Genomic DNA, 14,842 nt, shown 5'->3' with positions numbered 1-14,842 from the left:
CTCACCCTTTTCCGTCTTTAAAAGCATTGAAAAATTATTTTAGAAAATCTGAAAATGGTCAGTAAATATGAAATAAAATAATAAGAACGCACCAACATCCACTATATGTACATCAAATGTTCTTAAATGTTATAATGGGAAATGATTTCATAAATCGACATCTTTGTCGCCATATCATAGTAATAAATATTAGTCTTGCCAATCTTTCGGAATTTGTTTTCATAAAAGAAATTAAGTAAAATATATTTAATGCTACTATATTTGCTTGGTTTTTAAAAAACACTTTTGACTGATAAAATTATTATCCTAAAAATATTTTTAAATAAAATATTTTTATTAAAAATGCTTCAAATAAAAATAATGTTCGACATATTCTAAATAGTATTCTTTCGTTTATTTAACATCTAAAATATTTATCACTCAACAATCTTTAAAAGAAATTCTACAAAATTCTAAAATATAGTTGGTTTTCATGACACAATGTAAGGAGAATGGTTAAAGGTATATGGTGTTGATGCAATTGTGACATGACCTTATTGAATGAAAATTTTTCTATCGGAGGTAGAATAATATCATTTTTATACTTTCTAGTTAGTAGAATTGTATTTGGTCTCAAATTAACAAACAATGCAATTTTTGATCATGTGTGTCAATCACATGATTATATGACATTTATGAATTGAGTAGTTATTGGTCATCTTGGAGACTAGAAGGTTGGTGTATACATCAAAATTTTTAGTGAAATAAATTATCACTAAATTAGTTTTCAAAAAAAATATGGTTCTCCTATTCAACAAAATTTGGAATCAATAAGCGATTGGTCTTATACACATTTGGTAGTGTCATATGTTAAAAATGTAACACGTGATGAAATTCAGAAGACCATAAAATTTAGTCTTCCAAATAAATTAAACCTTTCAATTGACAAATAAATTAAACCTTCCAAATATATTCTCTTATTGACAAATTCTTACAAAAATAAATATTTCAAGTGAAGTAAAATAAAAATAAAAATAAATAAATAATCTCTTGTTGGCAAATTTCATTATGAAGAAGACAAGTTATTGAAATCAAACAACTAAATTTTAGAGAACTCTACCTAAGAAAAGAGATTTCACAAAGAAAAAAAAACTTTACAAAATCTTTGTTTTTCATCTTTCAACAAAGTCATTCGGGAATAAGTTACTCTAAACCCTTAATTGACTTTGAAAAAAAAATATATATCTTTATCATCTACATACACGATCTTTATCGTTCAACAAGTTCATTTGAAAATAAGTCATTTGTGGTCATCCATTGATATTTGAAATCAAGAAAACGTCATTGTCATATTTGAATTTGTGATCAAGGTGAAAGAATCAAATAAATATTTTTTTTATAAAAAAAATATTATCACAAAGATTGTACCCCATAATTTATCAATTTTAATAAAATATTTTATTTTACATATTTTTGCTAATGTTTTGTATACATTGCAGGACCTTCACGAAATCTGTGGGTAGAATAGATATTTCAAAGTCAATAACCATTATGGAATTTAATAAATGTAACTTCTTAAAAGTTAGGTCCATTTGAAGAGGGCAAAAAATCAGGATACGCTTCCAATTTCCCAACTTATGACCATCAACCAGGGTCATAATCTAATTTCTGGAAAGTAGGTTGAATCCATATTGAATTGTGTAAACTCCCAGTTAAGCCCATTATCATCCAAAAATGTTAATGAAAATTTTGGGTCTTGGGCTTGGCATATAGAAATAATCTTTCTGTAAAGAGATGTTAGATTGAAAGCTTAAAATGATGCCCATTTCTAGTAAGCAGTATTCTTAGAGGTTTTTTTTCACTTGCTATAAACACATGCTCAAGCTTTTAATATTATCCATGCATATCCAATTTCCTGTCGTAGCCTCTTGTTCACATCCTGTTTGACAGACTGTTCTATAAGAAACATATGATATGCTTACATGCCATTTTCTGAAAGTAATGTTTGAGAATGGATACATTTTGTTCTTGATTTATAGTTTACATTCATGATAGAATCCTTTTTATTGACTGGTAGTCTTCTCTGTTGGCAAAAAAAAATCTCGACAGTGAAAGAAGTTGTACACTTCAAATAATATACATGGAGCTTTGGTTATTAAGCTGCTTGTTCTCTCCACTCATGTTCTATTGGGAAATGATTTTGGATATGGGAAAAGAATAATAAGTATAGGCAGTGGGAGTCTTATAATGCGTTTGACAGTAATTCTAGAAAGTGTTTTTAACCTTTTTATATTTGAAAGATAAAAAATTTTAAGTATTAAAAATAGTAGAAACACTTGTGAAAGGCTACTTAAACTAATTTAAAGATTCCACTAGAGAGGATAGATTGAAGGTGGGTGATAGGCCTGTGTTGAGGAAAGGACTTCTGTTTAGCAGGAGGGGATGTTTACAGTTTTTACAGTGTCACTGACAAGGAAGCTTGTGTGAAGATTAATCTTTGTGGGCTAAGGAGTGCATGTACTTGGAAGGAAAGAAATGAAGAGTTTTTGAAATTTTAGAATGTCAAGATGCTGGTTGAAATTGACTTTTTTTTTTCTGTCAAGGAAGATTTGTGTTTGTGGGTGCGTGAAGTTGTTGAAAAAGAGAAAGAGAAATAAAACTGAAAAATGATGGGTTTTTTTAAAATATTTTCAAAACTGGATTGAACATTGAATCAAATTGGATATTGAATCGAAAAAGTTACCAATTCATAGTTCATTAGTCGGACTGATGGTTGAACCATGATTAAATCGGTGATGTCATAAATATATAAATTATATATATATATATATATATAAAATTAAAATTTTAACAATATTTTATTTTATATTCGATATATCAAATTAAATGATAAATATAAATATAAATGTATTAGTATATTAAATTTTATTAAATAGAATATGTATAATATTTAAATATAAAGGTATATTTAAAATGAGAAGAAAATTAAAATATTTAATTTAATTACATATCTATGTATTTATTATTTTAAAATTTTAAAATATATTATATTAATTAATTTATCTTATTTTCATATTTATTATTAATAATTATTACAAAAATAAATGTACATATAAATATTTATATTTGTTTAAATATTTTATAAGATAAAAATTTAAAAGGAGAAGATATATATTTTTTCCACTTTGAAACTACTCTCTAGCTCTATGGTCCTCTCCTTAATTTTCATACTTTGTTTGGGTCTTGAACTTAAATATGCATGATATATGAACCAAAAATTAACATTTGGTCCATATATCATGCATATTTAAGTCCAAGACCCAAACAAAGTTGAAAATTAAGATGAAGGATATTATCTTTCATTAATCCTTAAAATACACTTAATCCTTACATAGGCACAAGTGAGTGTGAATTTTATTTTATTTTTTGTGTTTTTTTTTTCCTTTTTCTATTCCCTAATAAGTATTACTCATTTCTAACTTTTTTTTTTTCTTTTTCTTCCAATCTATATTTCTACTTTATGTCAAATAAAAAGCAATAATGTTTTTTTGTTTTTCATTTTTAAAGATATTGAATCTTTTTGCTCTTATTATAAACAATGATAAAAATTTTCGGATTTTTCATCTAAATATTTTTATCTTTTTGTATTTATCTTTTAGTTTAATTTTCATTTTTTATTTTAAATTTATATTACCCTTTCATTTATATTTTCTCTTATTTTTTATTTTTTCTACATTAACCATATTTTAAAAAATTTTAAAATTGACAATCACTTCACTTTATTATATATATATATATATATATATATATATATATATCCTTTTAGCTTTTTAATTTTTAATGTTTTTATTTTAAAATTTTTAAAAAGATAAATTTATTGAAAAAAATGACTAAGATATGAAGTCTAATATTATATTAATAATTTTCTTATGTGGACATATTAATGCAAAGTATTTTGACTCACAACAAGAAAATTGTCAATACAATTTTTTAGTTAAACTTTAGAAATTAAATTTCAAATTAAATATATTATATAAAATTTTATCTAAAAATTATTGAAAGTGGTATTTATTTATTTTTTATTGACTTTCAAACTTATCTAATTTTTTACTTGAAAGGTAATAGAACATGTTTACAAAAAAAAATTTAGTTTTTCATTTTTTCAATAAATGAGTATAAATATATTAAAAGAATTAAAGATAATCTTAGTAAAAAATTTGATAAATATGATTATAATTTTAAATATGATTCTTTATTTCAAACTTTTATTATTTCTCATATATATTAAATAATTTTTAAACACCTCATAAAATATTAATATTATTTGTTTGTTCTAACTTGTAAATTAGGTATCATCAAATATTATATTTTTTCAAATTTATAGAACATATAATAAATACTTTTTAAATACCTCATAAAATATTATTAATTTTTTTTTCTAACTTGCAAATTAGACACATGGTGTTTATTATTTTGAAAATAATGTAAACACTCACATGCATATATATTATCATAATCAAGAAGACAATATTTTTAATACTAATTCACCAACCTTCCAATAATTTTGAAAGTATAAATAGGGTAATTGGCCGAATTAAAGTCTTCAAAATATTCGAAATTTCTCCATTCCAAAATTACCTAATTGCTCTCCACACTAATCCTAAATATTTTTTTAATAAAGATTTAAATATTTAAAATCATTAAAATAAATATTTTCTTATTAAAGCAATTTTTTCAAAGTAATAAGATAAAAATCATGAAATCTTCAAAACTATAATTACAACAAACATTTTTAATTTTAAAACTAATTTCATAATTTAAATTAATGATTTAAAAAAATAAAAATGTTATAAAAATAATTTTTGTTTATTTTTAATTCCATTTAAATATGATTTTGTTAATTTCTATTGATAACAATGAAATTATGTTTATAAAAGCAAAATAGTAAAAATATATATTTCATTTAGTTTACTTATAATGAACAATTCAAACATAATTGATTTTAATTTTATTTCATATGTGTTAATTTTTGTATGGAATGTCTTAATGACATAGTTTGGTAAAAAGAGAAAAAAAAAACTATCGATAATCGTCTTAATGTCAAATTCAAATTGTTTAAAAATTGTACGGAACCTATTAGGAGTCTTGTACACCCTTGTACACTTAGCACATTTCCCTTATACAATTAGTGTAATACCATTGTATAATGACACAAATTTCATATTTCTCATAAATTATATGTTTATGTAGGTGTATTAATCATATTTTCAATGGTTTGGTTAATAAAATGGTGGATGACTTATGATCAATTTTTTTTTCCCAAATATCATTATTGGGGAAAATATTAGAATTTCCATGTGAGAGTTAAATAAAATGCATGACATAGTATACAATCCTTGGGTGACAAGGAAAATAAAAAAGTGGTTTAGAATTGATTAAAATAATTCACAAAGGGTAATCTTGTATACCTTTGTACAATTAGTATATTTGCCTTGTACAGTTAGTGTAATACCCTTGTACAATGACACAAATTTCATATCCCTCCTAAGTTATGTGTCCATGTCCACATAGGAGTGTTTAACCATATTTCCAATGGTTTAGTTGAGAAGATGGTGGATAACTTAATGTCAAATTTTTTTTCCCGAAATATAATTATTGGAGAAAGTATTGGAATTTTCATGCGGGAATTAAATAAAGTGCATGACATATATGTGTGAGTGATAAGAAAAATAAAGGAATGACTCATAATTTATTATAATCTTTCACAAATGGTAGTCTTGTACGCGTTTGTACACTTAGTATATTTTCCTTGTACAGTTAGTGTAATATAGTGATGTAATAAATGAATAAATAATTTTTTTTTCATATAAAAAAAATTATACTAAACAAGGTTTTCAAATTTCATTTTTAAAAATAGTTTTCATTTTTTAATTAAACGTATTTTCAAAAAGAGACAATATAGAAAATAAAAATTATTTTTAAAAATAAGAAAAACTAAAAAAATATTTTAAAACCAAACTCAAATATATAATTTTTAGTTACTTGTTTTCATCTAAAATAAGTAAATATACCTTTCAACCCTTTTATATAAGAAAAATTCAATCTCTATTATGTATTGATATAATCTACTTCTAAAATTAGGTCATATGATAACATATTAATTGAGTACTTAAAATAAAAACTCTCCATCCATCCTCTTTATTTCTTTTCCTTTTTCTTATTTTAATAAATTTTCAATTAATTCAAATCATTAAAAAAAATCCATAACAAACAAATTTGTAACATTTCATATAACTTATTACTAAAAGTCATGTTCAAAAAGTTATTAAAATAAGGAAGGAAGAAGATTAAAAAAAAAAATTAAACTTTTTATTTTATAATAGTAAAAAAAAACTTTAAAATACTTTTTAGTATAAAAAAATTAAAATAGTGAATATATTTATTTTAAATGGTATTTTAATCATTAAATTATTTACTTCTAAAATGTAAAAGATAAAAATAAATATAAAAGATAATTTTTATTTATTTAAATTAATATTTTTTTAGAAAGTATTTTCCAAAATAGTCTTTGAATCATTAATATAATTTTTGTTTATTTATAATTTAAAAATAAAAAATAATGTTAAATTTTCAATTATTTATAAAAGAGTTTAAAAAAATAATAAAAAATAAAAAAATTGTTAAATAAGAAAGAATAGTGGCAAGTAGTAGAATAAAGATAAAAATGAGTCAATTGGATATTTTTGTCAATTACTATCTCATATCCTTATCATCAATTATGAGTGGTTAGAGGATCTTATCTTAATTATGAACCATATAAGGGTTGAAAACACAATTGTCCTTGTTTTATTAACCTTAGGTGTAGGTTCAATTCCCCATCATGCAAAGCTTGTTAACATTGAAAATCATAAAATCTACAAACTACATATATGGTATTTATAACTAACAATAGATATGAAAGCTAACCCTAGAACCATTCACAGCTGGTCAATGATCAGACCGGTTGGACTGGTCGATCGGACCCAAATTGGTTTTTGTTTTTCTTATTTTTTTTATCTTCTTTTCCTTCATTTTTTTCCTTCTAACTTTTTATAATCCAGACTGAGCTTTAAGAAATTGGATTGTTGAAGCTCTTCTCGACCAACATTGATAAGAAAACATTACATGCACCTTCTTTTTCCATTTCTGACTCTCATTTAATTTATATCATATGCTTGTTGTCCAAATTGCTTTCCTTCTATTGCAGAGAACAATTTTGAATTGTCCATTTGGTTTCTCCAGTTTTAGACACAAACTAATAATTTAGAGAGCTAAGAAGTGTATCAAAATAATAAGTCAAAAAATTTGAGCTTTCATCCCTTGTGTTTTTTGGTGAGGAAGTTTTTTTTCGGCTTGTTTTTCCTTACTCTTCTCCTATGTTTTCAAATTTTCTGTGGTATTGGTGCATAAATTTGGTATCACCCAAATGAATGAATGTTTTTTGGTGCATAAAGCCTCTTATATGACCCAAGAACCTGCCATTCCAACTCCATTTCTTGCCATTTTAGCTTTGGAGGAAAAGAGGCACAAAGGAAAGTTGATATAAAATCAAAATTTTAAAGAAATAAGAGGGAGTAAGAATTTTTTAAAGAGGAATATGAATCTTTTAAAGAAATAAGGAAGTATGTTTTTTGGTCAATATGAAAAGTGATCTTTTTAAAAGTTCTCTTTCTTTTTTCTTTTGGGCGCCACCCCCTTCCCTCTTATCTCTCTTTGCACTTCTCCCTTTATCCTCCCATGGCCACTTCCACACGCAACACGCCACCTCCATCTTCCCCTCGACAGCTCTCTTCCATCCTCTTATAGCCATCACCGTCGCCAACATTCTTGGCTGCCATGCCACCACAATTGCCACCATCACCCACATCTGTCCTCCTCTTCCTAGCTCTCCCTCCCTCCTTTCCTTAATTACCACGCCTCCATTCTATCTCAGCTCTCCACAATCCACCTTAAACTTTATCATCACCAGCTCCTCTTTGCGCTACTACCACAAACCTCACCGCTTCCACGATGCAATTTGTCTTCTCCTACTTTTCTCCACCGCTGCACTATCATGGCCATCTTCATCGTCGATCTGTCCTCAAACATCGGCAGTGGTGGGGCCTCCACCATCATTCCCTATTGCCACAGTGTAGATTAACCAGCCCACACCATCTCATCAACGCTACTCATGCCATTTTCACCCATGAGAAGCCACACTCCTCTCCACTATCATCTCTGACTCCATAACCTTATCAACCATGCATCATCTCACACATCGTGACCCACTCTTCATACACGCCACCATCGCTCCTTCATTATGCCCCCACCATGCTCTCCTCCATCAGTAACCATCTTCACCGTCCTCAATCACACTGCTTCGTGGATTCTTCATAAAACCCATACTCTACTGTCGGTCTCTTGGCTGTCGGATTTCAAAATAAAAATTGAAGGTAAGCTTTCCCAACAATTTGTACAGTAATAGTTTCATGTAGATTTTGGGTTTGGTAATAGATTATATTGGGCTTTGATATTGAATCACACTATTTATTAGGCTTATGTTAGATTTGGGTTTGAGGCATGTTTTGGGCTTGACTTTAATTACTGAGGTGTACTCTACTTGTTGGTTTGGGTTGTTGCTTTATATATTGAATTAGGATTAAGATATGCTTGGGTTTGGTTTCTAATTATTGAGAGGATTTTCGACTTTAGGCATTTGGGCCCTCTGAATCATTTATTTTATTATTTTATTATTTTATGTTTATTTGCATATATTCTGTAGCATTTTGATTTTGATTTTACTAATAATTATATATATATATATATATAATATAATGTAATAAAAGCATAAAATCTTTTTTTAATTGAAACTATTTTTTAACAAAACTAAATTTTGAAACTATTTGTTTACAAATAAAATTATATTTTTTTTTAGAAAATAAAATGAAGTTATAAAAATTATTTTTCTAAATAAAAATCTCAAAAATCATTTTTTTAAATAAATATTGTAAAAGGCGTTTTCTTGTAAATAAAAATTGGATTGAAAGACTTTTTTTTTCTTTTTGTAAATAAAATTATAGAAATCATTTTTTATGTAAGTCATTCTCTTGTAAATAAAATGGAATTGAGATATAGTCAAGCGCAAAATCATTTTATTTAAATAAAAATTTTAAAAAATTATTTTCTTGTAAATAAAGTGAAATTGGAACATTTTCCTTAAAACAGAATTGTATAAAATTATTCTTTCTCTAACAAAAGTAAATATTTTTTTTTGTAACTAAAATAAATTGAAATCATCGATTGGAAATGATATATATATATATATATATATATATATTATTAGTTTAATAAGTCTCTTGTCCATTATTTTATATATTTTTGTAATATGTTATTATCATGCCACCTATTCTTTCCCTCTTATCCATTTGCTCAATATGCATTGATTAATTAATTAAATATCATAGTTTATTCTACTTGTTTATTAGAGACCACATTTTTTTAGGTTTAAATGAGTGTTACGTCTTATCATCGTACATTTTCGATGGATAACCTAACCCCTAAATTTATTTTTTATTCACAAATTTGTCTTTTCTAAATAAGGAGTTACTCTTAAGGTTTTTTTTCTTATTTTTATTTTTACTTTTAAAAAATAATAAAATAAGTGATGACTCCAACTTTATAAAAATCATCAAAATAATTTTTTCATTGAATTTGAGTTACGCCATCGAGTAGGGATATATGTGAAAAATGTGGATTTACAAAATTGTGACTTCACTGAGAACGGTTAAAGGGTCAAGTTAGAACTCAAGTTGGGGGAAAATTGGTGTTTTATTTATTGACTGAAGGACACTCATCTCATGTGCCTTTTGTTGTATGTATATTAGCTATTTCATTCATTTGTGTGTTAGGACACCTGAGAGGCATGTTGATGTTGTATTTATCTTATGTGATTGTATGATGCTTGCAATTACCACCCTTCTTCTCCTTGTTGCATGTTACTGTCTTTGCATGTGTAGGTGGAACACATACATATTCCTTCATTTTCAAATCACTGGGCTAAGTCAATCTTATGTTAGAGGAGATCACCACATCATCCTACCATGTCACATCTTCAATGCCATGATATTAATGTCACATCATCAATGTCATGCCATTAATGTCACATCATCAATGTCAAATCATCCTCATCCATTCGTTTGATGTACTGATTCATCACCAAATGGAGTTTGATCATAGAAGACTAATATAACCCAAAAACTTGATTTGGATATGTGTGTGTTCAATGTTTATTCATTTAATTATTTTCCGTTCTAACTCATGGTTTGGCAAGGTGGTTGAATGCACCTAAACCACACACTATACACCTTTAGATTATCTTATATGTATGCTAAGAGATGTAAGGTGTGTTAACTAGTAGGAAGCCTTAACTATTAAGAAACCCTCCTAGGATGTCAATGAAAACTAGATATAAGAGGTGATGACCCATTCTTATATGAAGCGCCACATCTTTTTAGAGGCGTAAAGGAGGTTGCATACCATCGGTGGGTATGATTGCTTCTGCTAAAGTATCCTTTTCAGCCTACCTTGATAGAGTTGCCTCGACCTTCTAAGATGGGAACTAGATTCATGGACTAGGATACTTGCCCACATGAAGGTGCATTTGTGTATAAGATTGCAACAACAATTTCATATCAGCATCAGAGTTCCATCAATATATGGAATCATCTTAATTCATTTATCCTTAGTTGGATTTTGAATCAATCATCCTTCTAGGTTATACATTCTTTGATCTTATATAGTGTTCTTCCCCTTAGGGTCTATCAACCTTAGATTCTTGTATATAGAGAATATTTGTTTTATTTAGATTTATTGCTAGTCTTTTAGGTTGTTGTACACTAGGTGTAACATTTAGGATGTGTTCATCCGACCTTTTCTGGACCTAGGTTTAGGGTTGTGTGTCCTATGTGTACCACCAAACAAATAGGTTCTTTATATGAGTTATGTTAGTTGATCAGTGTGAGAGTCTTGGAGACCTTGCTAGATCCTTCTAAATGAGATAGTACTGGGATATTATTTTTAATAGGATACAATATTCTTGAATATTAAATCTAATGAATATGACATCTTAAAGTAGTTTATTTAATGAGATATATTATGTTATACTTATATTTAATTTATAACATGAAATATATATATATAGATTCATATATTAATATGTTTTATAAATATTTTTTTAGTTTTTTTAAACACAAATTTAATTTTATAATAAAAGGTTTTATTTTATAATAAAAATATTTTATTTTATAAAATAAGTAATATAAAAAAATTAATAAAAATAAATAAATTTATAATACATGGGATATGTAAACCATATCTCACATCTTTAACTTGTGATTAACATATTTCATATAAAAGAGGGATGTAAAAAAGAACTTGAATAATATATCACCACTTATCTTTATCTTATCTTATACATTGACTCTCATCGACCCAACCAAACCTAGTCTAATTGGACAAGTTTATCTGGTTGTTTTGAATTCCTAGGTCAAGACCTTACGGGGTATATAGTTCATTTGGTTGGTAACGCATCTATGTGTCTGCAAGCATGATGCATGAATAATTGGTAGGCTAAGCTACACGTACTCATGCAGTACATTTTCTTTTCTTCTCGCGTCCTTGTGTCTGTTTGATATACTGCAGCCTGAAAAGGAGTGGTAATCAGACAAGCAAGTTGAAGCAGAACAATCTGGAGCACATATCAAAAAGTGGTTGGCACAAAGCATGAACAATCCAAGAAGCTAAGAAAGTTGCTAGCTTCTTGATTCCAAACCTATCTACATTCGACATGTCAGCAAGCTCGGCCTAAAGCGATATGTGATGATTTACTGTTATCGGTTGACATGGCAAAAGCATAAAATAGCACGATTCTGACGTGTGATTCTCTGCACCTCCAATTCACCATGAGGTGCACAAGCCATTGATTTATATGTAAGTACTGTTTAGGCATCTATCTCTTTGACAACCACAGCTGAACAAAGCAATGATGGACGATTCTCTTTCCACTGTTTTGTTAGCTGATCAATTTTGCAGATTAAAAAGCAAAATCATACAACTGGTTGAATGGTTATGGTCGAACTGATGAACAATTTGGGGGAAATATCCACTGGTAATAACAGTCGTTTCAGAGAAGTACTCGGGCCTCTGTTGATCAGAGCATGCACTTGAAGAAAATATCTGGGGCAGGGAACCATCCTTATCTTGTTTGAACGCTATTATTGGTGGCTTTTATTGTGGGTGCTCGACAGTGAATGGGTAGAAGAAGGTACAAATCTGTGAAGAATTCCGGGAAGAAGACACTGACAGAAGAAATACATCAAGCTGACAGGGAATAGCAATCACTGAACTCAGAAAAGAAATTTAATTGGTCCAATATTCTTGCATTACACCAAGAAACATATCAGTTTGCACTTAAATTTTGTTTTAGTAATTAGTATAGATGAGGACATGTTACTTTGCATTCTTCTCCCCAGAGTAGTAAACTGATAGGTGCTCTGGCAATAGCATTTTTATGATAATGTTAATGAGCTGTAAGCAGACATACTTGAAATGAAAGAATAAGTCGGTTGACATAATTGCGAGAGACATGGAATTGTCTAAATCAGCTGAAATGTTGAGAATCAAAGGTCCAGCCTTTTTAAATGTGGTGTGCGAGGAAGAGGTGAAAACCAAAGACATGACAGTGAGCTGATTGCCAATTTGGCAGCTACAATCCCACTCTTCAGTGAAAAGAGAAATGAAAGAAGCTGACAAGCACATAGCTGCATATGGACATCTTGTTGCTTACCAGGATTCTCAACCAGTCACGGTCTATTGCATCACAAATTGAGCCATTGCCTATGCTGACAGGGGCGAAAAACACAGGAACTGAGTTAGTGAGGTACCTTTGAATTCAATTCTCACTGGAATGACTCAACTGTCCTTCAATGGTGCTACGTGGGGGACTGTGAATTAGGGAAGGAGGGTTGCCATATGACCGTCAGTTTGTCAGTTTGGGGAATGGTTAAAAGGGTGGAGGACCACCAATCACGTGGGACGTCGGGCCTAGAGGCTTTTCCTAAGGGCACTCCTACAAGACAAAAGACAATGGTCATTCAAAACTCTTGTGCACTATCCCTCTCCACCAATTATCATTCATCTCCCACGCGGGAGTTCTGGGCCAACCCTCAACCATCCCTCCGCTTCACTATAATATTTATTCATCTGCAGCACCATCAGCATCAGTTACACCATTTCTTGCATTGACCCTGTTTCTTTACTCCCAACGTCGTTTTTTCTTTTTGGGTTAAAAATTCATCTCTAGTGTTCATTGAAGGTCACAGGCTATAGCAGTAATGGGGGACTCTTCTGCCTCTTCTGCTTCATACATACACATGGTAGCTGAATTATAATATTACTCCTCACATGGGATTCTACTGTGATTTTGTTTTTAGCAAACCTTCTATCTCTTTATTGTTTTGTTGATGTTGTGGCCTGACTTTTAGGTGCAACACCTGATCGAGAAATGTTTGATCTTCCACATGACCAAAGAACAGTGCATGGAAGCCCTTTCCAAACATGCTGACATCCAACCAGTCATCACGTCTACTGGTTAGCCTCTTTAATCTCCAAGACCAGCCTACTCGCTGTCTTTTCCTGCATAGCATCATGCATGTGTATGTTTTCTCCTTCTCTAAATCATATAATACTGGTAACCTGTGGCCCTGCAGTGTGGAATGAATTGGAGAAAGAGAATAAGGAATTCTTTGAGGTCTACTACACTCAAACTCGAACCAGAGATGATGATCAGATGTCAGAGACAGAGACAACTGAAATGATCCAGAAGATGATAACCAAGTCCTCCAAACACTCGGACACATAATGATCTCTACCTTGTGATTCTGGTTGGTCGTTGCCCATTAAAAAATAAATAATTAAATAAATGAAACAGCTTTATATCGACGGAAAGAGAGAAGATCTGTATACTGCATATATACCGTGGCCCATCTCCCCATTGTCCGCTAACCTATTCTACATGCATAACCAATTACGTCTAGCCGCATCACAATCTGATGAAATATTGGGTAAGGTTTAATATTTCAGCTATCTTCTCAAAATACCGAACAATTTCCTTTGGAAATTGGGTAGTTAACTGTATAAACCTATGCAGTGGATTAAGCACAGGGAGATAGAGACTCCTAGAATGATGGTTTGTTACGTTTTTGTGTGGAATGTGCTATGTTTAATTTGTTCTTCTTATATTGTAAAGACTATTATGTGGCGTTAGTAGTTAATTGAAGCAGAACCAGTTGGCGGCCACTAGGCAGACTCATAGTCATAATGGTCTTGACTTTTTCCTAGTTCTGTAAAAGTATGAAATAATGTTGATGGCAACCACTTTGGGGTTGAAGCAGCAGTCCTGAAATGACTGCCAGAGCTCTCATCACAATTATGGATCGTGCATGCATGTCCTTTGCTTCTCCTCATCCGGCCGTACCACAGCGGTACATGGGTCCAAATGAGATGAATATTGATGACAATATGGATGCCATATATATGAAGCCCAAACCCTGTTCCAAGGATTGCAAATGTTCCTAATTAGGAGGGAACCTGTCCGTGTTCCACTCAATTTCACTACTGGTTATAATTTCATGGATTCCTTTTAACATCTTATTAACTTCATTGTTCTTGAACTTCAGAACACATTCTTTTGTAGATAGATGTGATGACATTTCTTGTGATATACAAAAAGCTGCACAGTCCGTTAAGTATCAAAATAGTTTGAATAGGACTTCAAGAATCCAATTTA

General features: G+C 29.5%; 1 protein-coding gene across 1 annotated transcript; it reads left to right on the top strand.

The window, feature by feature from the left end:
* The first annotated feature begins 13,186 nt into the window (after nt 1-13,186).
* Nucleotides 13,187-14,637, top strand: LOC117931188. The gene is made up of 3 exons (XM_034852100.1): nt 13,187-13,430; nt 13,539-13,644; nt 13,764-14,637. The coding sequence occupies exons 1-3, from the start codon at nt 13,389-13,391 to the stop codon at nt 13,913-13,915; spliced, it is 300 nt and encodes a 99-aa protein (XP_034707991.1). The 5' UTR covers nt 13,187-13,388; the 3' UTR covers nt 13,916-14,637.
* Nucleotides 14,638-14,842: the final 205 nt, after the last annotated feature.

The sequence above is a fragment of the Vitis riparia genome, chromosome 14 (assembly GCF_004353265.1).
Source record: "Vitis riparia cultivar Riparia Gloire de Montpellier isolate 1030 chromosome 14, EGFV_Vit.rip_1.0, whole genome shotgun sequence".
Taxonomy (NCBI): domain Eukaryota; kingdom Viridiplantae; phylum Streptophyta; class Magnoliopsida; order Vitales; family Vitaceae; genus Vitis; species Vitis riparia.
This window is presented reverse-complemented; position numbering and strand designations above follow the sequence as displayed.

Bases quoted from the DNA above. Each gene is read 5' to 3' on its own strand.
- LOC117931188 (XM_034852100.1), top strand. From the start codon at position 13,389: ATGGGGGACTCTTCTGCCTCTTCTGCTTCATACATACACATG. The intron at 13,431-13,538 runs GTAGCTGAATTA...CCTGACTTTTAG, and splicing joins CTGCTTCATACATACACATG to GTGCAACACCTGATCGAGAA. The intron at 13,645-13,763 runs GTTAGCCTCTTT...GTGGCCCTGCAG, and splicing joins ACCAGTCATCACGTCTACTG to TGTGGAATGAATTGGAGAAA.